General features: G+C 39.6%; 2 protein-coding genes across 5 annotated transcripts in view; both read left to right on the top strand.

The window, feature by feature from the left end:
• TTC39C (tetratricopeptide repeat domain 39C) overlaps positions 1 to 6604 on the top strand; it is a 106835-nt gene extending 100231 nt beyond the window's left edge. Inside the window, exons 11-14 of the mRNA XM_069468178.1 lie at positions 1310 to 1407; positions 2517 to 2621; positions 5550 to 5588; positions 6155 to 6604. Of these exons, the coding sequence (XP_069324279.1) occupies positions 1310 to 1407; positions 2517 to 2621; positions 5550 to 5588; positions 6155 to 6244 (332 nt within the window). The 3' untranslated portion in view covers positions 6245 to 6604. The remainder of the gene's footprint in view (positions 1 to 1309; positions 1408 to 2516; positions 2622 to 5549; positions 5589 to 6154) is intronic.
• Positions 6605 to 13996: 7392 nt separating this feature from the next.
• CABYR (calcium binding tyrosine phosphorylation regulated) lies at positions 13997 to 25332 on the top strand. Of its 4 annotated transcripts, none has more exons than XM_069468513.1 (4): positions 13997 to 14224; positions 14329 to 14382; positions 20255 to 20602; positions 24247 to 25332. In XM_069468513.1, exons 1-4 carry the CDS (start codon positions 14077 to 14079, stop codon positions 24360 to 24362), a joined length of 666 nt encoding a protein of 221 aa, XP_069324614.1. In that variant the 5' UTR covers positions 13997 to 14076; the 3' UTR covers positions 24363 to 25332. The 4 variants fall into 4 exon arrangements, with proteins under 4 accessions (XP_069324614.1, XP_069324612.1, XP_069324611.1 ...); XM_069468511.1 differs by having other exon boundaries at positions 23764 to 25332; XM_069468510.1 differs by lacking the exon at positions 24247 to 25332 and adding an exon at positions 23764 to 23823 and having other exon boundaries at positions 20255 to 21523.
• Positions 25333 to 25480: the final 148 nt, after the last annotated feature.

Raw genomic sequence — 25480 nt, 5'->3', positions numbered from 1 at the left:
CCTAGCTCACAGCAACCTCAAACTCCTGAGCTCAAGCGATCCTCCTGTCTCAGCCTCCCGAGTAGCTGGGACTACAGGCATGCGCCACCATGCCCGGCTAATTTTTTCTATATATATTTTTAGCTGTCCATATGATTTCTTTCTATTTTTAGTAGAGGTGGGGTCTCACTCTTGCTCAGGCTGGTCTCGAACTCCTGAGCTCAAACGATCCGCCCACCTCGGCGTCCCAGAGTGCTAGGATTACAGGCGTGAGCCACCGCGCCCGGCCTCCAGATTCTCTTCTTCACACTCACCTCCTCCTCGCCTCTCTGAGCCACTCTCCAAATTTCTTGTTTTGTAACTTGAGTACATTATATGATGCATAAGCTTATTGAATCTCAGTATCTTTATTGGTCTATGGAAGCAATTATGTTACAGCCTTTCCTCCTCTGTTAGCTGCACTGTGTTTCCAGTTTCCACCTTTCTCATTTCCATAACATTGTCCCCGTGTGTGTCCATCCCCCCCAACAGGCTGCTCGGAGTGGAGGGATCAGTTCTGACCTGCCCCCACTGACCAGTGCAGTAGCTCACACAGACATGTGAAGGTGTCCATTGCATGGGTTTTGAAATGGATGTGATGGAACCTTTAAAAATCAATAGAACTTTCCTAGAGCAGTTTTACATTCACAGCAGAATTGAGCAGAAAGTCCAGAGAGTCCCCACGCACTTCTCCCCGTCCCCTAGTCTCCCCTGCTCCTGCATCATGTGGTACCTTTGTTACAGTTGATGGACCAGCATGGACACGGCCTCATCACCCAGAGCCCACAGTTCGCATTAGGGTCACTCTTGGTGTTGCACACTCTGCACTTGGACAGATGTATAATGACATCTGTCCACCACTGTAGTATCATACAGAGGCATTTCACTGCCTTAAACATCCTCTGTGCTCCACCTGTTCATCCCTCCCTCTCCCCCTTACTCCTGCAAACCACTGACATTTTTACTGTCTCCATAGTTTTGGAGACGTTTTCCGGAATGTTGCATAGTTGGAATCATATAGTATGTAGCCTTTTCAGATTTGCTTTTTTGACTTAGTAATAATATGGTGCAATTTTGAGTCATCTTGGCTCTATGAAGTTTGATATTTTTTGTCTTCCTTTGACTAAAGATACTAATGGATGAGGAATGGGTGCCTTCTGAGTTTCAGGGGGCAAAAATATAAACTGAATAAGTAGCTAAACAATGAAATATTCACTAAACTGTTCATGATAGTTAAGGAATTAAGTGAACGTATTTACTTCCTGCTGTGTTCTCTCCCGTTCTTTCTAAGCTTGCCATGAAGTGGGTGATTCATCTGTTGTTGGATTAAAGTATTTGCTTCTTGGTGCCATACACAAATGTCTAGGCAACTCAGAAGATGCTATTCAGGTAAACTGTTAATGTTGTCATGGCTAAATCCTAAACACCTACGTATGTGCTTGTGAGTAAGAAAAATTAAAAAGCAGTAGACAAAACCAAACCTCCCACTAAAATATGCACTTTATCCACTTTATTTGATTAAAGCCATCTTCTCAGATGCCGGAAGCTGGTTAAGACTAGTTTTTAACGTAACTTTAGATTCTTAGAGTACTTCTTTATATCTGGGCTTCTTTTCTAGCACTTGCTATTTATCAAAGATGACAGACAGTCTCAACTGGAGAGAGGAGGGAGTAAGGAGACAGACAGTTTTGAAGGAGCAGAATGAAGCTTCATATTAGACAAAACCAAAAATGATCAGACGTAATGTTCAGTGTATGTTCACTTTTCTCTCCATGAAACTGCAGATCGCTGATGCAGTACTGGAGGTGAGATCTAGAAAGTTATTAGCTTAGGATAGTTTAGTACATGATATATGAAAAAGAGCCATTAATTATTTTCAAATATAGTTGGAGGGATTTTTCTAACCAAGTTTTTGGTTTGGTTGGTTTTTTCGAAGAAGTGTATCCCAGTATTACCTTGACTACTCTTTGAAGGAGTTTAAGTATAGTATTAGGAGACTTTTGGCTTTAAAATCTTAGAATGTTAATGTACTTGGATTGTAATTTTAAATTAATCTTTCAGTATGGGGTTATGATAGTTATTGCAGCTCTAAATAGCTTATTTTAGATCAAATGCTTAAGTGCCAGCAAGATGCAGTCAAGACAAATGTCAAGAGATGGTTCTTGGCTTGTGTGTTTTCTATTTTAAATATTGAAATACGTTGTTTAGACTTTTCAATGCAGATAAAGATGTTCTGAGCAATAAAATCAGTAGAGGCTGGTGTGTCCACTGGAAAAATAAGTAGCACAAATTAGGCAGACTGATAGCATATTCTGGGGGAAGCTTCCAGATGAGCATGTAGAGGATGTCTGAGATATGGATGGGAAGGAATGAAGATGAGGAAAGAAGAGAAAATCTGACCTGGAAAACAAAAAGAAAATGAGTCCCCCTTCCCACCTCCAGAAGATTGTGATAAGTAGGAAAATGAATTCATTCCAATAACATGAGTATTATTTCAGTTCTTTCAGCGAGCTGTTAAAGATGAGTTGTGTCGTCAGAATAACTTATATGTTCAGCCGTATGCCTGCTATGAACTTGGCTGTCTTCTACTAGACAAACCAGAGGTAAGATCATCTATATATATTTTAATAATGTTCATTAACAAAAATGTACCAGTGAGCAGGCACAAAGCATCCTTAATTTAAAATAAATGGATTGAACATAGTGTTCTTCATTTTGTTTTACTTGATTTCACATAGGATGAGTCCAGGAAGCTAGTAATCCTATCTTACTGTCTTTAAGGAGGTAATTTCTTCTCTAGAATTCGAATTAGAGTTATGCATCTCTTAACAACAGGGATATGTTCTGACAAACGCATCACTGTGCGAACACCATACAGTGACCTTACACACACCTAGATGGCATCACCTAATACACACGCAGGCTATGTGGTATAACACATTGCTCCTAGGCTACCCACCTGTACGACATGTTACTGTACTGAATACTGTAGGCATAACATAAGGGTAAGTATTTGTGTATCTAAGCGTTATCTACCCATAGAAAAGATACAATAAAAATATGGTATAAAAGGTAAAAAATGGTATACCTATACAGGGCACTTACTGTGAATAGTGCTTGCAGAAATAGAAATTGCCAGTGAGTGCGTGGTGAGTGAATATGAAGGCCTAGGACATTGCTGTGTACTACTGTAGATTATAAACACTGTACATTTAGCCTACACTAAATTTATAAACAATATTTTTCTTTCTTCAATAATAAATTAACCTTAGTTAATTTAATAAGGTTTTTACTTTATAAACTTTTAAATTTTTTTAACTTTTGTAAAAATAATTTAAAACACAAATACATTATACAGTTGTACAAAAATATTTTCTTTAGTTATATCCTTATTCTATAAACATTTTTCTATTTTTATAATTTTATTATTTTGAGACAGAGTCTTGCTCTCTTGCCCAAGCTAGAGTGCAGTGGTGTCATCATAGCTCACTGCAACCTCAAACTCCTGGCCTTAAGCAATCCTCCTGCCTCAGCCTCCCTAGTAGCTGGGACTACAGGTTTGTGCCCCAACACCTGGCTGATTTTTCTGTTTTTTGTAGAGGTGGGGGTCTCACTGTGTTGCCCAGGCTGGTCTCGAACTCCTAGGCTCAAGCAAAGTGCTAGGGTTATAGGTGTGAGCCACCACACCTGACTTGTATTTACTTTTTAAACTTTTTTGTTAAAAACTAAGACATAAACACACACATTAGCCTAGGCCCACACAGGGTCAGGAACATCAATATCACTGTCTTCTGTTTCCATATCTTGTTCCACTGGAAGTTCTTCAGGGGCAATAACATGCATGGAGCTGTCATCTCCTATGGTAACAGTGCCTTCTTCTGGAATGCCTCCTGAAGAACTACCTAAGGCTGCTTTACAGTTTTTTATAAGTAGAAGTACACTATAAAATAACAATAAAAAGTTAGAGTATAGTAAATACATAGACCAGTAACATAGTCATTTATTAAATATACCAAGTATTATGTATTGTACCTAATTATATGTGCTAGACTTTTATACAACTGGCAGTGCAGTAAGTTTGTTTACACCAGCATCACTACAAACAAATGTGTAATGCTTTGCACTGTGACAACGTGACAACAGTAATGACATCCCTAAGCGATAGGAATTTTTCAGCTCCATTATAATCTATGGGACCACTGTCATATATGTGGTCTGTCATTTACCAAAACATCCCTATGTGGTGCATGACTGTACAAATGTAACTTTTTAGACAAAGGTTCATTTGAGAGAAAATCATTGCCTTTTTCAGATGGTATGATGTGATGTAGTATGGTTCATTCAGAAGAACGCAGAATTGTGTTATGATTCTAGCTTTGCCATTTATTTCAGTATATAACACTGCTTATACTACTTAACCACATACTTTCTTTCTAATCTATAAAATAAGATTAAAAAATACCTGCCTTGCCAATTTAATAAAGATTATAGTGAAAATCAATGCAGATAATGTATATAATTACTTTAAAATTTTGAGAATACCATACAAACGTAAGTTGATAGTTACTGTTAAACTATATATTTACGTTAGTACAATGGGGTAGGTCTTTCTGGTTTGTTTTAATAGGGTTTCAATAGTGCCTGAACTTGCTTGGTATCTTCTTTTAGAGCTCAATGTGAGCTTTCTATATTACCTTTATAAAATTTTAATTTTTAGTAAATTTAACTCAATTTTCAAATATATGAGCTTTCTAAACTTTGAACTAAATCAAGAGAAATATGGCTGTAGCTTAATCCTTAAATATGTAGCCTATCTTGCCAATGATGGGCTTTTAATTAGAAAGTCTTTTAATTTGAAAGTCTAATTTTCACAAAATGGACAATGCAGTTTTTATGAATTTGGATAGAAACTTCTAAAACTATATTCTTTATTTTAATGAAATTTTTGCTTTTCATGTAGCCTTAATATATATATATACACACACACACACACATACATACACACATAAAATATAAAAACAATGGCCTATTTCTTGATGTAATGCCTTCAAAAGGAAATATAAGCCAGGTGTGGTGGTGCACAACTCAGGAGGCTGAGGTGGGAGGATCACTAGAACCCAGGAGTTTGGGGCCAGCCTGGGCAACATAGCAAGACCCCATCTATAAATACACACAAAAAAGAGATATAACTGTATACTTACTGACTTCACATAAGGCCTTTTGATTATCATTAATTTTTGTTGTTTAGTAAAATTTTAACCTAAGGAAGACCTTAGATGTTGCCTTTTATAGACTAATACTGAAGACTTTCTGAAAAATTGTTTATCAAATAATGTCTTCATGTAAACTATTAATGATAAACATCTTTACATTAAAGAAAATTGAAGTCATTATACTTGAATGAACAGTTGACTCTCCTATGTCTTATTGTGAATTGTTTTAATTAACATATCCTCCTTTTATAACATTTTCTGCCTGAGTATATATAAATTATAGATATTAAGAAATAATGTGTTTTCTTACATTCATAGACTGTAGGAAGAGGCAGAGCTCTTCTTCTTCAAGCAAAGGTAAAAATCCTGAATCTACCTTTTCCCAGTGGCCCTTCTTTTCCTGTGCAGGGTACACCTGAGTCTGAATTCAAGAAAGTCTGTGAAGTGATGTTTTGGTTGATAGTATTTCTGGGAAGGAGAAGTGATAACTAATTGAATCAGTGGGCATTTGATTTTTAAGTGAGATTACCAAGATCATAAGAAACTCTTACGAAATCATTCGTCCTGCTGTAGAAATATTCTAGTCTTAGTGTTGGAAAATAACTTTTGATTTCATATCTACATTCTTGAATGAAGAATTTCCAACAGTAACATAACATTGAGCACAACCTAAGACTACTGTTTCAAGGATCACATGAGGAAAATTTTCCAAAGGGGACATTATTGACCTTTAGTTGACATTTTTCAAATGAACACAGAGTTTGAGTTTTGGCGAGTAAGAAAATCAAGTGGACGTGAAGCCTTTACTAGGAGTGTAAGGGATTTTACTTTGGGAAGTACGCAAGTTAGTGTGTTTTACGCTGCAGTGCCCTGTGCAAGCTTAGCTAACAGAGTCCATAAATATCTTTCTTTGCTCTTAACAGGAGGATTTCTCTGGCTACGACTTTGAAAACAGATTGCATGTCCGCATCCATGCTGCTCTGGCCTCTCTAAGGGAACTGGTTCCTCAGTGACAGACCCGGCGTGCCCGCTCTGTCCCTCCCCACCCAGGGTCTGCACTTTAAAATAAAAGCAGAAGGACAAAGCTCTTGTGAAGATCGGCTTTTCTTCTGAAAACCACCTGTGCCAGGGACACATTTTCCCAGTTAAGCTGACATATTAAAGATCTCCTCTTTTAAACATATAGCTAAAAAGTAATAATGGTGATGATGATGATAATAACTAACCACCTGGGGAGTGGGTTAAGTGACCTTGTTCAAACATTTTAGTTTTGTGATTTATTATTTTTAAAATAAAATCAAACTAAATATTCAGCCTATGATCTTATAGGAACGCCTACCTTAAGCACATATCTGAATGGGTAACATTACGAGGTCATAATTGTAAAATTATTAACAGTATCATGACATAGCATTTATATTGTGTTTTGAAACAATAAAAGTGCTTTCTAGTGTTTTACTTGATCCTCAGAATAGTCCCATGAATCATGTAGCGCAGATATTCTTATCCCCATTTTACAGGCAATGAAACTCAGGCACAAAAAGGCTAATTGGCTTATCCCAATTAATTATTCTTATTATCAGCAGAGCAACCAATAGCAGATTTCCTGACCACAAACTAAATATTCTTTTATTATAAAAATAATACATGTTAATAACCCAGAATTCCATGTTTTACTTAAAGAACAAACACTTTTCAGCTGAAGTTATGTCATCAAAATATTCTTCTCCAGCTTGTCCATTTTGTAAAATGTTTCAAAGTGATGAACACTTATTTTCCTTTGAAAGCCAACCAAGTAGGAGCAAATACAAGATAATTTTACAACCAAAAGTATAACCCTTTTGCTCATCTATTAGAAAGCCTAGTCTATAGATTAGGCAAGTAATACCTACATTTTAGGTGTTTCCCTTTCTTTGTGAAAATTGTCTAATTACCAACTTTTGGAAATCTTTTAACAATTACTTGAAAAGGCTATTCTTGAATGAACATAGATTTTTGCCTCAAAATATTTTATGGTGAAACATTTGCTGGGCTGTATATTGCCAGGATTGAATCATTTTTCCCTTAGCTCAGGTTATTAGATATTATAAAAGGAGTTCAAAGGTATTTTTTTATCCTTCATTGCTGATTTTTATTGTCATTTAATTTACCTACATGCCCAATACTGCACACCTGTGGTTTTGAAGAATCTAAATACCTCAGTCACTTTTAAGAATCTTTGCTCAATCTTAAGGTTAGATTTTTAAAACTTTTGTATTGAGCTAAAGGATATTGTTTTCGAGTATCATTTATTTACATGTCCTTTTGGCTGAAGCACTGACTCATGATGTTAGTATTTTAATTTTTCTTTTCAAAATAAAACATGAGAAAAGCAGCTGTAACATTGGCAAATTTAATCTGATTCAATCTTGTTTTGAGGGAACGATCATTTCTTTGAAAGAAGTTATTATTTCTCACTGACCTTGGCTAAACTATATTCATGTTTCCTCATCTGTTACTGACCACTTTTTAGTGGACTGTTTCCAAAGTGTTTATTCACATTGACTTTCTTCCTGATGTGAATTCTGTGTGGATTTTTAGGTGATAGCAAGAGAGAAAAGATTGCTGTCCTACATTCAGCGAATGAGTACATCCAGAAGCCAAAAAGAGAAAATTTTTCTGAAGAGAAATATTGGTGTCCAAACATATTGGATACCTGGTTTCATCTAGACTGAAAGGAAGAACATTATGAATCTTTAAAATATGGCTACAGCCACTTTGTTCTCTTCTTAATCTACAGTATAGGTGACAAACTTTTCTAATTGTGGAATATTAGAACTTCTGAATCATGAAGTTCTTCAGAGTTCATTCTTTCTTAAATTTTCAGTTCAAATATTGTTGGAACTATTCTGTATTCAAAGATTACATAAGGTCCTGTGCTTTTGAATTTTTTAAAAATCTATTTCTGCCTGCTTAAAAAATATTTACTTTTATTTTCCCATAGAGATTTCAGGATTTCAAATAAGTTTATGTTCAGCTCATTGAACTGGATAGACAACTTTGCAACACCATCCAGTAGGTTTTTCTTTACTAGTCAAAGCATAGGTCTGTTTAAAAACAGTCTATCCTAGGCTTGGTGCATACGGCCCCTGTGCTGTGTCTGGTCTAACATGGCGGTAGACCATGGTGAGTGGGTGAATGGAGATTCCCGACTCCACAGGGTGAGTACACTGTCCCATTAGGCTGACCGAAGTCTGAGTACATTTTGAGTTGAGTAATTGATAACAGTTATCTGGCCTGCGTGCTATGACTCATCCAACCTGTGCACTGATTGTGATCTGCCTGGTAACTTGGTTTGGTGTAAACTGCTCTTTACCCCTTGCTGAAGAAGAAAATAATCATATAAGTGGAACTATTTGCATCTATGTGTGCTTTCTTTTTTTATGTTAACACTCCTTCCCGTTTCCTATTTTGGAGGCTCTCAAATGGATCTTCTAATTTATAAATGTCAAATATATTTTTGTATTAGATTGTGCCTATGATGAGAGAAATCTTTAATGTATATTTTATGTATGCTGAAGACATTTTTATAATTTGACACACTTGGAGGCATGGTCTAGTAATAATAATGTAATATGTACCTTGCTGGTTAATATATTTAAGATTTTACCTTTTGGGGGTTAGGTATCTTTTTTTATTTTAGCACATGACAGCTAAGTCTTCTACTGAGTAAAGAATTATAACTTTTAGGTGTCACAGAGAATTAGAATATTTATTGTTGCATATTATAGAAGTCAATTGTTTATAGAATTTGTACTTTTATATTTCTGTCAACTTAAGGGACAGTGCATATTTGATTTTTAAAATGCACACATATACCAATATTTCCTGTGCTGTCTAAAATTTTCCAGTTGATTTCTTCCTTAAGCAAATCATGACAGCAAGTATTCAAATATGGCTTTATACTATGAAGATATACATTCACGAAGTCATGTGGTACTGTTTTGGTTTCTGTGGTGGTATATTTTGTAGAAAGAAAATTGTTAAACCCCGATCATCCAAGAAGATATGTAGCAGAGGCAGATGACTTAGAAGCTAAGAAGAGGAAATACAAAAAGAGCAAAGCACGGGGAGCAAGAGAATAGAAAGTTGGTCCATAACAGATGTGCCCCTCCTTCAGTCAAGTGTGCAAAAATCAGCAAGCACACAGTTTAACTGGCTTTCTAATGAAAACTAGCAGGGGGCTAAACTCTGTAACCTAGTTGACTTGGGTATGAAATAGAAGCAACACACTTGTAACCCAGGTGTAAATAATGCTTAATTTCTAGGTTCTGTAATAGGTAGGAGTTGGAAGGCATTTTTAACAAGCTCCTGGGAAGATTCTAATGCAGATGGTCTGAATTTAGAGAAACATTGCCCTGGGTCATCTTTTGTTAAGTATTATTAAGAGTAAATCTGGGAGAAGAGTCAAACATGAACAGAATTATATAGTAAGCTTAAGCTTAGTGTTTATCATGGGATCACTGAGGAAGTGCTTCTAACCCATTGGTTTCCTAAAGTAGGAGATTTCTGAGCTGAGTTTTAAAGGATAAGGATGTAGTCAGGTGAAAACGATGGTTGGAGGGGCTTCCCATGCCTTGAACCTGATGAGCAAAAACACAGAGGTGACAAACAGCATGTGTGTTCACGTCTCTGGAGAGTCAAGTAGGAACCAAAAGATGAGATAGGAGAGGTATGCAGAAGCCACACCAAGCACCCTGGACTTCTGTAGTGTAGGATTTGGAGTGTGGGAAGGGGGGCAGTAGAAAACAAGGTAGATTTGTATGTTAGTTAGATCACTAGTGGCCGAAGGGAAATGAACACATGGATGAGATTGTGAAACCACATCAAATCATTAAGAGTTCAAGAAATCACAGCAGCAAATGGGCAATGATTTGAAAATTCTTGTTTAAATGTTTTCACTGTCACAATCTGCATTTCAGAATGACTCAGACAAAATAGCCATTGGAGAAATGAAGAAAGATTAAAGGCTTGTCTTCTGGGTCAGGTATTTCTGCATAGTACGTGACACCTAATGGGTGTTCAAGATGACCCACCAAGGTTAGGCTAAGCAACCATAAATGTCCCTGATTCCAAATAACACCATAAATAGGGTCTCTAGTGTTTGTACTTAGGGTTTTTATTAGCTCAGTTCATTATACCTTTGACAATTAAATGTATTATAAACCAAATCATCAGAGATCATAACAGCGTCTTTCACTTTTATTTACACTACCAAAGTAGGGCTGGAGGCAAGTGATGAAAGATGAAAATGTACCATCTGCAGAGCTATCAACATATAGTAAGTCTTAGAGCATTTCTCTTTTAAATAAGTAACCTTCATGAAAAGAGGGAGCTTGTCTGGCACTCAGTAATAATTGTTAAATGGGTTAATGAATTGCCCCAGAAAGTGCTGTCTGTAGCATGGATGTCGACTGAGGCCTTCACATTGCCTTTTATTGCACAGTGCTCTGGAAGGCTTAATTTTTTTCTGACTTAAAAGTTTTTTAGTTTGTCAGATATTTGCCCTGATGATGCTATTTAACGGTTGGCTTACAGTGAGTGGTTCTTGTTGCTTTTAAACATTTGAAACGGCTGCTTGGAATCCGGTAATCATGATTATGGTGTTAACGCCCAGCACAAATACTTGAGGCTACAACAGTGGAAGAGTAGAGAGGGGGCATTTTTAATTGAGGCCACGTTTCTTGGGTTTGGTAAAACTCAGCTGAAGTTACACACAGTACTCGCTGACCGGCAGCCTGACGCTGACAATGAATGGGGTTTGGGGGATAGATTTTGATCCTAATTATGGAGAAACAGGAAGCTTCAGGATTAATGCTAAACTCTCATTCCGCAGGGGAGTTTCTCAAGAAGAAAAGTGCTCACTCTGTTGCATAAAATTATTCACTCCCTTTGTGTTTACACCGTGGCAGAAATTATTCTTCGTATAGGTGAGCCAACAGTTTGTGGGGACGGGTAGTAGTGTGTGGAAAGGAGAGGCAGAGACGGCAAAATAGAACCGCTACAGATCTATTTCTCTTTCCTTCCAAACCTCAGACTGAACACGAAAGGCGGAGAGGCAGGCGACTAGCCCTGCTCCCAGCCGTTTGGAAATGCCAGTTTCCCTCCACCCGTTTGTGTTTAGTCAGAAAAGGCGAACCGCGCCTGCCTCGCCCGCCAAGTTCCGGCCTTTGTCCCTTCCGCCTTCCTTATTGGCTGGGGCCGCCGTGGCCCCGCCCCCTTCCGTGGGGCCCGGAGCTTCCCGCGAGCGCACGTGGCTCTGTGACGCAGGTGCAGCGTCTCCGCGGGTATAAAAGGCCCGCGGGGCCGGGGTTTCCTTCAGGAGCCGCCGGCAAGGAGGCAACGAGGAAGCTTTCTAGAGCGTAGCCGGGAAGGAGAAGGTGGGGAGAAAATGGAGAGAAGACAGCCTGCGGCCGAGAGGCAGTTACGCCCTCGGGGCTTCTTGCGTGCCTTAGCGTCGGCCTGAACCTCAAGTGTTGGGGAAGGAAGAGGGTCCCCAGAGTGGGAGACCTAGGGGAGGGACCGGCCCACACCCGCGAGTGCGGCTAGTGCCCGAGCTCCGGGGGCCCTCAGGGGGCCGCCATGGAGTCGGCTCGCCGGGTCTCCCGCTCGCACTTCACTGTCCTCCCAAACAAACGGCAAAACAGGCAGTGACAGCGGGACCCGCAGACCCCAGCCGAGGTCTTCAGGGAGTGAGTGGTGTGTGCCCCTTATTTTCGTTTCTGTGGCTCTGAGGTCCCCGCTCGCCTCCTCAAAGGCGTGGTTTTCTTGCTCAGCGTTATGCCTGTGGTAGTGGGTAAATGGAAGTTTACAATTTGGCGCGAGGCTGGGGAGAGTTTAAATTTTTCGACAGATATTCTTGAAGAGATTTGGGGAGAATTATTAAGCTGTCACTTTTAAACGTCCCTAACGTCTGTATTTGTGACGGTGCGTTTTACACGTTGATAGTCACCCTTGGTGTCACAGTATTTTTCAGCTTGCTCAGGATGGTTATTTGGGTCGACGTTCAGCATCCCTGGTCCCCACACGTTACCAAAGTGGGATGAGATCCAGCAGGACTGAGGGGTTGCAGACTGCGTGGCCGCTGTCCCCACAGTTGGTCGCTCTGCCCGCCTGCTGGCTCCTGCCCTCAACTTCCAAAACAGCCTACTACTCATCTTGGGAGACTTCTTAAAAAATTATTTTTGTTTACAACATATGTATGTATAAGTGTATCTGTCATGCATATGTTGTTATTACTGCGTATGTCCCTTAGCATTTAGCATGCGGGCCTGTCGAAGTTCGCTTCTGATTCTGTCAAATGGTTTAATTCAGTAAAGCTCCTGTTGAATGATAATCTGATAGGAAGTTTTCATTAGGGGATTCAGTACACTTAATCATAATATAGTCTCAAAGGGTTTGCTTTGGGCAATACAGATTCATTTTATCCTGACATGTTTTTTTGGAAAGATGAAATGTATTTTTTTAAAAAAATATTCAACGTTTTTGTCTTACACATTAGTTACTTTGTATTAGAAGCTGGCCCCTTGTATAATTGTATCTAAACTGTGCCACCTGGCCTGGTGAAACTCGTTACTCTCTTTACGGTGAAGATGTTGAGGGCATGGTTCATTATATCACACTATTCTCTTTAGAAGGACCCATGGGAGAAATTTCTCCTGGGTCTCAGTATCTAGGAAAGCTGTGATTCTCCCAAGCAACTGATTTTTTTCTTTTTTTCACCTCAGGAAACCCGAATCATTTAACCATCTGTTTCCTATCTTGTGATGGCTGCTTGGTAGCTCAGGGACTGATTTGATACCCATGTGTATCACGGTGAAGGACCTGTTGCTTGCATTGTGGTGCTAACTTTACCCGTGGCTTCATCCTATCGTAATTTTTCCCTTACCACTGAATGGATTTCCTTAAATACTTAATTTTCTTCTTTATGTGTATTTATAAGCCTTAGATAATTTTTCAGAAGGAGACAGAGCACATACAGTTGTGGGTGACAACCTTTGCAACTCTGAGAATTACAGGTTGGACTGTGCAATACCCTTTGGTACCATTAAAAGCCAGAAAGGCAGAAGGAGGAGGAGATAAGGGAAAATTAGGACAGAGGTTAAGGAAGGACATGAGAAAAGAAAGGTGCCTGTGATGGTGACTGGTATAATATTGCCACAAATAACTCGTGCCTATTCTGATTAATGTTAAAAACAAAATTAAATATAAAGCTAAAAAATGTATACTTAAAGATGAGCAATATGTCTGAGGATATATTTAGAAAAATGAAGGGAAAAAAGACATTTTCATCTTGAAGAAACACAATTTTGTAACTCTCTATTTGATGACTTACAGAAAAGCCAGTGCCTGTGTGTGGTTTGGGAGGACATTGTTTGAAAACAGATTCATGAGCTTCATTTATCTTTCTTGATATGTAACTACAGAAAATAATTCACTGAATTTTACAGAAGTAGATTTTGTTTGTTTGTTTGTTTTGTTCTTGATTTGATTTTAATATTCTGGGAGGGGGGCTTGGCAGGGCTCTTCCTAAGGATTTCTTTAATAGTACTATATTGCTCATCTTCACAATAGTAAGCTATTAGTAATAGAGTGGTTCTTTTAAAAAAGTTATCAATAATGAGCCTGTTTTACTAGAATAAATACCTAGAGATTAGAACTAAAGCTAATAATTTTAATAGGAAATAGGCTTGTTCTTAGAAAACCATGGTTAACTGGCAAGAAATCTGTTAATTAAAAACTAATAGACTATTTATAAGACTTTGTTTTTCTTCATTATAGCTGAGATTACAGACATCCTGCCAAAATGATTTCTTCAAAGCCCAGACTTGTCGTACCTTATGGCCTCAAGACTCTGCTCGAGGGAGTTAGCAGAGCCATTCTCAAAACCAATCCACCAAATATCACCCAGTTTGCAGCAGCTTATTTTAAAGAACTTATTGTGTTCAGAGAAGGTTTGTAATTGCTTTAGAGTATATATTTGTTGCTTTGAAAAAGAAAGCATTTTAAATTGGCAATAAGTGTATCTGTATTTGATTTCCTGTATTTATTCCTTCAGGGAATACTTGTCTGGATATAAAAGATCTGGTTAAACAGTTTCATCAGATTAAAGGTAAGTGCCACAAGTGGTGATAGTTTTAATAATGCTGGTTATAAAATTACTGCATCATTATTACATTCAAACTTAAGAATGATGCCCACAAATATTTTTTGTTTAAATAATCACACTGATTTTATTATTAAATCAGTTTTTTTAAAAAACCTGTGGATTGACATTTTGGAGGATTCCAAATCTTAGAAAGAAATAAGAAAAATTCATCTTTTACAAACTATTTGGTACAGTGAATATATATGAAGACCTACATTACTACGGAAAGTTGTTAAAATACTCTTCTTGGAAGACTTTTTTTTTTTTTGGAAAAGGTTAACCACCCATATTTTTCCCCCTGGTGTTTAACTGCAGTCCAGGCTGGAGGACAGGAGATCAGTTAGATGTCTTTGACCATACTTTCTGCTCCAAGAGTATGTATGAGGAGATAAGTTTTTCGTGGAGAATGCTCTCCTCCCGCATGTCTCGGGCACTGTGACATAGTGCTATATATTTGCTTAAAGAAAGTTGTTTTGTGTGTATATGTGTAAATGTCTAATATGTAAATATCACAGCATGAAACTGAGTTGATATAGGAGCAATGAAAAATTCAGGGGGGAGATACAAGACAAGGCAAAATTTACATAGTGAATATTTGGGCTCACTATAAACAAAAGAGAATATAATAGTCAAATCCCAAGAACAGGCATACATGTCTAATGGCAAGAAAAAGCTTTTCACAGAATTTTATGAAGAGGGAAAATGGAGATTCATGGCCAGTGTGACAAATAACTTAAATAATTCTTACTACATTGCCAGATCAGCATTTTCAAGTGATCAAAGAGAAAGAAAAGTAGGATTCAGTGAGTTGTCAGCCACTTTTGGGCTGTCACTTGGTGATGTTAATATATCTATTAATGTAACATAACATAGCATAACCAAGGTGGGGAGAAGTTAGGAGTAAGACCTAGTAAAATGTAAAAACCGTGAGGGTTTGGATTTACAGTGAAAGAGATACCCAAAAGAAAAAGCTAGGTTAAGAATAGCAAGGGTCAGCTTTTGAAGGGGCAGGAGAATGAAGTGCCGTGGTTCAGGAATATTTTATTGTCTAGACTAGCTGCTTCCCTGCAGGAACTGACGGCATTCGCAGTTCACCATGAGAAACAGGTCTGGGACTTGCTTACAGACAAGTGCAAGAATATTAACCACCCTTCCCCTCCCCATGAGCCCAGTTTCCCAGGTAGTCAAGGTGGTGGTTGTCCATGTATTTCTGTCTCCTATACCGGGCATGCTGTGTTGGAAAGTACTGGGAGTGTGCAGGCATACTATGTGTGAGAATGGTGATAAAGTCAGTGAATCTTTATAGTGGAAAGTAACTAACTGGTAGCTTTTGAGTTTAATTTGTTTACTGATGTGGATTTGAGTCCAGGGTAGGTCTTTGAATCTCACAGTTCAAAATTAACAGACTAACAAAATTAATGGAGCAGCCATACTTTTGATGGAGATAGGGGTAGGAGATACTGCTGCTTTTCTCCTCTGATAACTGAAGATATCAAGGAGATTGACGTAGCATACAAATAATCTTGAAAGCAAACTGGTTGTAGAAACAGTTTGCTCTTTAGGCAGTAGAGTAGAAATGAACATTGCTTGTTCTAATTTATACTAGGAAGATGGGAAGGTAACATGAGGTATGACCAAAAAATACAGAATTCTATGGTACTGTTTAATATCCGTTTGGCTTATTTGTCTGCCTTTTATTGTCATCTCAAGTGGTTTCTTACTGGACAAACAATATCCATTAACTTATGTCCTCTCATTGACAGTGCATGAATCTATCTAAAGAGGGACTATCTAGGGATATACAGGCACCATAGGTTCCCACTTGGTAGGGCATTTCCTTCCGAGTGGTATTCTCCTACCCACTGACTAGTTTAAATCCCTACCTGCTGTTCCCATGGGAGCTCTGGGTAGATTTGGTTGCATGGTGGTTCAGATCTGCACAGTAAAAATGTAGATATAACAGGTGGCACCTTCTATTTCATTTAAATAGAACTTCCCCAATTTTAAATACAGATGGTGGTATGTATAATGCTCGCTCTATCAGTTGACCCCACGGATTGAGGCCCTCCCAGGCTTTCAATGACTTGCAAGATGAGGAAATTAATCATTCTATGACGACTAAGTCAACTGACCTTTATTCTGGTCTCTCAGTCCCTTCAGAACGAAGCAAGATCAGCCTAAAGACAGACAGTACCAGGTATTAGAACTTGATGATGTGGGCAAAAGCTAACTGTCACCCCTAGTGCACTGTTGCTCCTTCATCTCCCATGTATCGGATATGAGCATGAAAGACATGTGTTTCATAAGAGTGCTCAGTGGGGATGTCGTATCCTACCTACAGAGTTACTCCCGAACTGATGAGTTTGCAGCCAACAGCAATACTACCAAGCTGCCTGTATGCATGGAAAGTATGGAAATAAGAACATCCCTGCACATACCATTTGTTTTTGTTGAACACTTCATTCTGGGATTTTTTTCCTAGAAAGAGCCCCATTTTTTTTGATCAGCCTCCTGATAGGACCAATAGTGTTACTCCATTTCCCTAGTGACCTCAAAACTTCACGCACAGTGAGGTGATGGAGAAGAAAGGAGAAAAAGAGGTAGACGTGGGAGCAAACTTTTCACTTGTCCGTTGTCTCTTATCTTTTGCCGCATCTTCCAGAGCCATCCTAAAGATGGTCCTTGGCTCTATCCAGGGCCTTCATTGTGGCATTTCTCCCACATAGGCCCATTTCCAAGGATCCTCCTCTTGTTTTTCTGCAATTTGATTAAATAGATCCTTACTACCATATGAATCAATGAAAGTCCCCCCATTTCTCAGCAGTTTCTTCATTAATCCAAATGAATCTTTAATTGATGGGATTTTAGAAACTTCAGCAATATTTTAAGGCAAAAGAGTCATTCCCTTAAACCCCACCACTTAGTATATACTAGGAAAAGAAGGAATGGAATTAATATTTATTAACTGTTTTGTCCTAGACACTTGTAATATATTTTGTCAGTTACTTCAGACAACCTTAGATAGGTCAGTTTAGGGATTATGGTAATCCAATTCCTAGATTGGCCGGGTTCTTGAAAATTCTAATGGTAAGTAAATCAAGAGTTGGAGAATTTAAGAGCTTGTGTGAGGGATGGGGGGCATAGAAAAGTAGAGAGGCCTTGAATTGGTGTGGGTGTGGGAGGTCAGTCTAGTTAGGAGTTGGGCTTGGGTTTTGTTGTTGCTCTCATTACCTTCACTGTACCACAGGCCCCAAATTCTTCTAGCAGAGGACTGCTGAAGCTTTCTGCTGAGGGTGGGCCTGGGGTGCCAGACAGTGATTCTGAGGGTCTGTGCTTCCCCCTCAGCTTTCAGCCTTCCTTGCTTTTCTGTGTCTGACAGATGGCATCTGTCTCTGTGCTCTTGCCCGTCATCTGGTGGCAGCCTGCAGTCTCCTGTGACTCAATGCTGGGCTGGTGGGCAGGGCAGGAGGTTCCCTGTTGTTCTGTGCCAGCCTCAGGCCTAGGCTGGTCATATACACCTGGCCTTTTGGAGATGGGGCTTCCTCAGTGTTCCTGCCCTCCATCCATGTGGCAGCCAACCTCTGCCTTGAGACTGTGGTTAGTCTCAGGCCAGTGTCTCCTATCTCTGCCCCAACAGTAGGAGACCTCTGTTTGGTGTTGGTATAGGATCTCTCTCTCCAGCCGCCTACCTTACTTCCCTCTTTTCATGGGAGGCCTGTGGAAAAGTGCTTCTGAGTAAGTGAACTCTCCTTGGGTCTGGAGGCCCGAGCTATTCCATACTCACATTGTAGCCCACCTTTGGCCTTTACCAGTACATTAAGATTTTAGCTGATACCTTCTTACGAGCTACTGTGATGGCATGATCTTCTTCCTGGGTTCTGCCACAGCTGAGACTGTTCTTGTGTCCCTTCTCTCCTTGGAGGGACTGGTTCCTCTTTGGAAATAAGGTTACTTGGTTACTTTTTGACCCCAGCTCTTTGCTGGACTCAAGAAAAGTTATGATTTTGTGGTTTATCTGGCTTTTACTTCTTGTAATGGTGGGAGCAATATTTTTTGTAGCTCTCTATGTCCTACAAAGTAGGAGTAAAGGTCAGGTTTATTAAAATAAGATTCCTTCCCTCCTCTGAACTCCCAAGATCTTCAATAGTACCATTATTAGGTACTTGCACTTTTTTACCTATAATATTTATCTGTCTTACCTCTCCTACTGAATGGAAGCTATATGAGATCTCATCTTAATAATCTTTTTGTCCTCAACAGTGCCCAGTACAGTGTCTTATACATAGCACAAGCTCTAAGTCCAAAGTATTGGTGGAGGGGTAAAGGACTTTGTGAAAAAGTAGGTGAGGAAGTCCTGAAGAAGTGAATGGTTAGGAAAATGAGGTATTGTTCTAAGCAGGGGAAGGTAAGAGTAGATGTAGCTTTTCTATTTTTTGAAACTTTTTTCTGCATGTGAGCATTTGGTGTGATGTCCGTTTTCAGAATTAGACACTTTAATTGAATATACAAGAAATCAGCAGCCAATGTAGTGGGAGATACTGCAGGACACTGCTCTTCGGGATGCAGCTGAACCTATGAAAATATGTCTCTGAACGAAGTTTTGACTTGAACCAAACACATTCTTGTAAAGCAAATTGTGATATTAGAAATGTTTCCCCAAGAGAAAATCCTCAGTAAGCAGATGAGTAACAACTAAGGTGGTTAGACAGGCATGTGGGTGATAAGCATAAAAGTTTTCCAGGCTCTAGGACTTTCTGTGTATCAGCTGTCTTGATCTTCTAGGCCATGGGAATTTTCCTCATGTCTAAAGGTTCACTAAAGTCTACACTTTCATATCCAGAGATCTTTATTTTCATCTTGTCTGGGTCAGTATGACTTTGGCAGCATGATCACACCTTGCTAGCAGGTGCTGTCATTTTTAGGTTAGAATATGTGCTATTGCCTAATATAAAAAAATCATGTAGTGGCCAGGCGCAGTGGCTCACTCCTGTAATGCTAGCACTCTGGGAGGCCGAGTCGGGCAGATCGTTTGAGCTCAGGAGTTTGAGACCAGCCTGAGCAAGACCCCGTCTCTACTAAAAAAAAAATAAAATAAAAAAAAAAAAAATAGAAATCAGCTGGACAACTAAAAATATACAGGAAAAAAAAAAAAAGCCGGGTATGGTGGTGCATGCCTGTAGTGTCAGCCACTCAGGAGGCTGAGACAGTAGGATTGCTTGAGCCCAGGAGTTTGAGGTTGCTGTGAGCTAGGCTGACGCCACGGCACTCTAGCCTGGGCAACAGAGTGAGACTCTACCAAAAAAAAAAAAACCCTCATGTAGCCCCCTAGTTTACCCCAATTCATTAAGTTAAACTTTGTACACCAATTTTCTTAAATTAAGGAATACCTTTATTAATGTGTTAGCATCTGTGTCATTATTACACCAGCTAAAGATCAGGTAATCTATTGCCCAATTCAGTCTCTTTTTTCTTCATCCCTCCCCAGTTTTGTGTGAAAGTTTGGATCAGGAGCTTTTTCCATGGAAGTTTTCAGCTTCCTTATTTCTAGGCAGAGTTATGATCTTTCCCCTGATGCTGACTGGCTTAGGATGGTATCTGATTATTAGTTTTGCCACTGTGCTGGAGTCACTTATTTCTAGGGAAATGAACTGAGGGTCTTGGAGTGAATAAGGACAGGGAAGTTTCATTGCCCACACTAAATCACAGATATTAGGAAATAAAGCAAAAAAACTCTCGTACTTGTGTTTATGTTGACATTTGAATGCTCAACCTATTGCTTTAACATTCTTTTTGGAGGGTAATATATGCTGATTAACCTATTTGGCTATTATTTTAGTAGAGAAGTGGTCAGAAGGAATGATACAAGAGAAGAAACCAGAATGTGTAAAAGAACCAGAAGGAATATCTGCAGTTTCTCCAGTGCCTACACGGATGGAAAAATCTACAGACACAGAGGAGGACAATATAGCTGGACCACTATTTAGCAGCAAAACCACCCAGTTTCCATCAGTTCATGCTGAGTTCTTAGAGCATGAGAGCACAGCTGAAGCAGTTCCTGGTCTGTCTTCTAAACCAACCACCCCAAAGACTGCTAGCCCACCCTCATCACCACCTCCAGCAGGTGTCTCTCCAGAGTTTGCCTATGTCCCAGCTGACCCAGCTCAGTTTGCTGCTCAGATGTTAGGTAAAGTTTCATCTACTCATTCTGATCAATCTGACGTTTTAATGGTGGATGTGGCAACCAGTATGCCTGTTATCAAGGAGGCACTGAGCTCAGAGCCTGATGAAGATGTCACGGTGGCCACTTCTCTTGTGTATTCTAGAGAAGTGGTAGCAGTGCAGGTTGTGAGCCAGAAATCTGACCATGTAGATTTGGGTCCTAAACCTAAAGGCGATAAGGCTGAACCATCAACGGCTTCCTCATTCCCCTTGCAGGATGAACAAGAACCTCCTGCTTACGATCAAGCTCCTGAGGTCTCTTTTCAGGCTGATATTGAGGTTACATCAACCGTTCGTATATCATCTATCTATAAAGATGAGCCTGTGACTGAAGGAGTTGTTTATGTTGAACAAATGCCAGAACAAATATTTATCCCCTTTACTGATCAAGTTGCTTGCCTTAAAGAAAATGAGCAGTCACCACCAGTTAGTTCCAAACCTGTAGTACACAAGACAGTCTCGGGCATGTCTAAAAAGTCTGTAGAGTCTGTAAAACTTATACATTTGGAGGAGCATGCAGAATATGATTCCTCAGTACATGTGGAGGCAGAAGCTACAGTTCTGCTCTCTGACGCTTACATGAAAGTTCTGCCTGAGGTATCTGCACAGCCCCTGGATGCAGAGGGCTCCATCACAATAGGCTCTGAAAAATCTCTGCACCTTGAAGTGGAGATCATTTCGATGGTCGCTGACAAAACTGGGCAGGAGGAGTCAGGGGAAAACTCTGCACCCCGGGAGATCCCCAAACCTGTGTTCCCTGGGGAAGCGGCAGGTGTACCTGTAAGATCATCTGGTGGCTCCATTCCTCCTGTTCCAGAAGGTCTCAGTGCACCAGAAATTGAACCAGAAGGGGAAGGCAGCACCTGACAAGGTTTGATGAAGCCAGGTAAGAAAATTAGATACTTATACAATTACAAATTGCATTTCAGGTGACATCTGTATTTCAGATAACCGTCTATGTAGGCTCCCCGCAGACTGGTCAAAATCTGTATTTTCAATAGTTTTTTTTAGAAATGCCAAACCTATTTAAAGGCTTTGCTGCATTTGAGATTTTACTATTATGAGATGAGTGATTTTAAAGTGACATCCCCAAAGTTTGGCCTCAGAGTTTCATCATCTAGCACTTTTGTGTTACTCTTTTGGAAATATTACATAGCGAGCAACACTATAGCCTGTTGTCAGGTACAAAATATATTCCTGTGATCTGAATATGCCTATTGCAAAACTGTAATTAGGGGGTGTTGGTTTGAAATTTCTCCCTTGTGAATGTAAAATTGAACTACAACAATGCAATTACATAGGCTGTGGCATTTTAAAAAGTGAAAGAAATGGTGGTGTGTTTGACTGCTTTCGCCCTGAGGCGGGAGAGCTCTGCAAGCAGGTGTGGGGTGCTGGGCCAAGCATTGATCTCCTGTCCAGGAGCTTCCTGCAGCTGAGGGTGCAGCTTCATAGCTGGATGGAGAGGAAAGGTCGGGTCAAACTTCTGTCACACGGGGCAGCATGGAGGTAGCAGCAGAAGCAGAAAGGATAGTTAGGCACTTGAACAAAAATGGATGCAGTTCAGATGATTGGCTTCCTTCCATCAGTTCCCCAACAAGTGCCAAAATCAAGATGCTTTTTTGGCTGCTGAACTATCACCATGTTTTCCTGTGACACAGACATGATGTGACCTCCATCTGAATCTAGTTATATGGCATTTGGTCTGCTCACCCTCATGCCTCACATGGATACTTGCAGGGGCCCTTCTCTTTTTAGGGACGGAAGGGACATGCATGAGCCCATCCCCCCATTCCTTTTGCAAAAACTCTCTCAACTCTGACTCTTAACTCAAGCCAGAATGATAAAGAAGTGTTACCTAAGCAGGTGTTTACAAAAGATCAAATTCTGTCTGGCAGTGTGACAGGGATTCTGCACAGCTGAAAAGGCAGAGGGCAGTGTTGGGATTGTAGCATGTGGGACTGGCATGAGACTTACGGCTTAAGCAGCACTTCCAGACCTAGTTACTGTTTTCAACTGCTTATTTATAAAGTAAAATAGAGTTGTCCTCAGCACTTAAAGGATATTTGACCAAAAGAAAAAAAAAACACTCAGATTTAGTTATCAAACTCTTTCCCTTTGAAAAAACTGAAGACTTGGCTTGTACATATTTTTTACTAAGCTTGAAGAAAGATCAGTTGAAAGTACCTGAAGCTATTGAAAACATATCAGCTTAATCATGTACATACTATTACTTTATTTTCTGGGGAAGAAAAAAAGGATGCACTAGGGATAGATGGCCCAGTGTTCAAAGGTAAACTCGGCACATTTGGGTAAAGTGAAATTCCTCTACAGGGAACTTTTTGTCTTAGGTCCCATCTTCTGGGATTCGGTTCTCCAAGACACTACTGTCTTCACTGGGCAGGTCACACTTGGCATTATAGATTCTTTGGTATAAGTGGATGGACAGCATTCCTAGACCTCTTTTTTTCTTAAAGAATCTCTGTGGGACCAACCAGCCTCTTACTGCCACCTAGGACTTATGATTTCAAGCCTTGCTTTAAAAGGGGTGCTCTCTGTAGTTCTCAGTCCTAGATTATGTGATGTTTTATGTGTGGAGACAAATGAATGGGAGATAATGGTGCCTGTGAAGGGCCAGAGATACTAGATTATGTGATCAAGATGACACCTAGTGCTGACTTCTTTAGGAAAGAAAAATCGCTATGTAGATGCATTAACACTACTTTCAGTGGCTTAACACACTCTTCAGTTGATTTTTTTGGGAAAGCCAAAAGTTTTTTTTTTAACTATTCAGTTCCTTTCTGAGGATCTTGTAGAAGCCATGTCTAAAGGTGAAGCAGCTGGAAACAGCAACTTAGAATGAGATTGTTGCTTCAGCCACAACTGTAGTGTCCCTGCCACTTGCTGTCACAACACTCTCCTCATTTTCCAACTGTAGAGAATCTCTCTTCTTTCACATTACCAAACACTGTTTAGTCCTCTCTATAGCATGCTTTATGCCACATATTACAGTTGTTTGTTTATATGTAAAAAAAAAAAAAAAAAAGATTTACAAAGACATTACTGTGCATAGCGCCTGATACAGAGACCAAACCTTTAATGCCTGCAATTTTTTTTTTTTTTTTATAGCACTAGCAGCAAGCGAAGCAGGACAACCACCACCATATTCTAACATGTGGACCCTTTATTGCCTAACTGATATGAATCAACAGAGTCGCCCATCACCACCACCTGCACTTGGGCCTTTCCCCCAAGCAACCTTCTATTTATCTAATCCTAAGGATCCACAGTTTCTGCAGCATCCACCAAAAGTCACTTCTCCAACTTATGTGATGATGGACGACAGCAAGAAGACCAGTGCCCCCCCTTTTATCTTAGTAGGCTCAAATGTCCAGGAAGCACAGGAATGGAAAGCTCTTCCTGGACATGCTGTTGTTTCACAGTCAGATGCCTTGAAGAGATATGCTGCAGTACAAGTGCCCATTGCTGTTGCTGCAGATCAGAAATTCCAGAAACACACCCTAAATCCCCAAAATATTAGTCCTCCTACAAATGGACAAGATGTCCCCAGACCACAAAGCCCTGTTTTTCTTTCTGTTGCTTTCCCAGTAGAAGATGTAGCCAAAAAAAGTTCAGGATCTGGTGACAAACGTACTCCCTTTGGAAGTTACGGTATTGCTGGAGAAATTACCGTGACTACAGCCCATGTTCGCAAAGCAGAAACTTAAAGCTGGTAGGTAAATTTTCCTACCATAATATGTGGTCCTTAACACTCTTGAGTTTTCAGCATTTTGTTGACCTGGAAATTGAGATATTTAAAACAAATCGAATTAATATGTAATGAGTTGGGGTATACTCTAATTTGATGTGGTTATTGTCACCACCTTCTTAACCACCATTACCAACAAACACACAGGTGCGCAGCAGCATGCTGACTCACTCCCAGGGTTTGGTGCCCAGTACATGAACCAGCCAAGCCATCAACTCGGTCACCTTTGAATACCCGGGCTGTTGTCTAACACTGTGGTAGATGCTAAAGGGGGATGGAATTTTAAAAAGGACAAGACAATCTAGGTGGCATGTTTAAGGAATGGGGAGGAGCAGAGACAATAGCTGGGAACAACTGGAGAAGCAAGGTAAGAGAAGTGCTGGTCATCTATGGAATGCCCAACCCGTGAGGTAAGAGACAGTAGCAGGGACAGGTTGGAAACGCATTAAAGGGACAACTGAAATTAACTATAGATAAGATAGTTTTGTCACAAATCATTTTTTTTTTTCATTCAACCAGCATACCAAAGATAGATTTGGATTTCAGTGGTAAGTCAGCACAAATGTTTTAAGCTGAAGAATGATAGAATCAGATTCGTGTTTTTATTAGACCCCCTGGCTGCTATGTGGAAAATGAATTAGAAGTCAGGGAGAGGTGAACGGAGGAAGCGGGGAGACGAGTTAAGAGTATATAATACAAGTGTTACATACCAACAAGTTCAGTTACTTAAAACAATTTGTGAGAATTTTAAGCTGCACATCTGAGAGATGGGCAAAAGTCAGATTTCATTCATAGGCAGGCTCAAGTACTACAGTTACCATATTTAAGGAAAGACAGCTGTTTTCAAAGGGCTATGTGCACTTACTCATCCCCTTTTTGGACTTTTAGTGGACTTGTCGAGATGGCCGTTTTCAGCGTGGAATTGCTGATATAAGAGCTTAGTAATAGCACAGGAAGATATGCTTTGCAATTTTGATCTTCCACTGAATTCACATGTTTAGTTTAATAATGATTAAATTTAAACAATTCAATGTTTATTTTTAACAGATCCTGAAAATGACGCTGTTTGAATCAACA

This window comes from Eulemur rufifrons, chromosome 5 (genome assembly GCF_041146395.1).
Source record: "Eulemur rufifrons isolate Redbay chromosome 5, OSU_ERuf_1, whole genome shotgun sequence".
In the NCBI taxonomy this organism is placed as follows: Eukaryota; Metazoa; Chordata; class Mammalia; order Primates; family Lemuridae; genus Eulemur; species Eulemur rufifrons.
The sequence above is the reverse complement of the archived record's forward strand: the minus strand, read 5'-3'. Positions and strand labels throughout refer to the sequence as shown.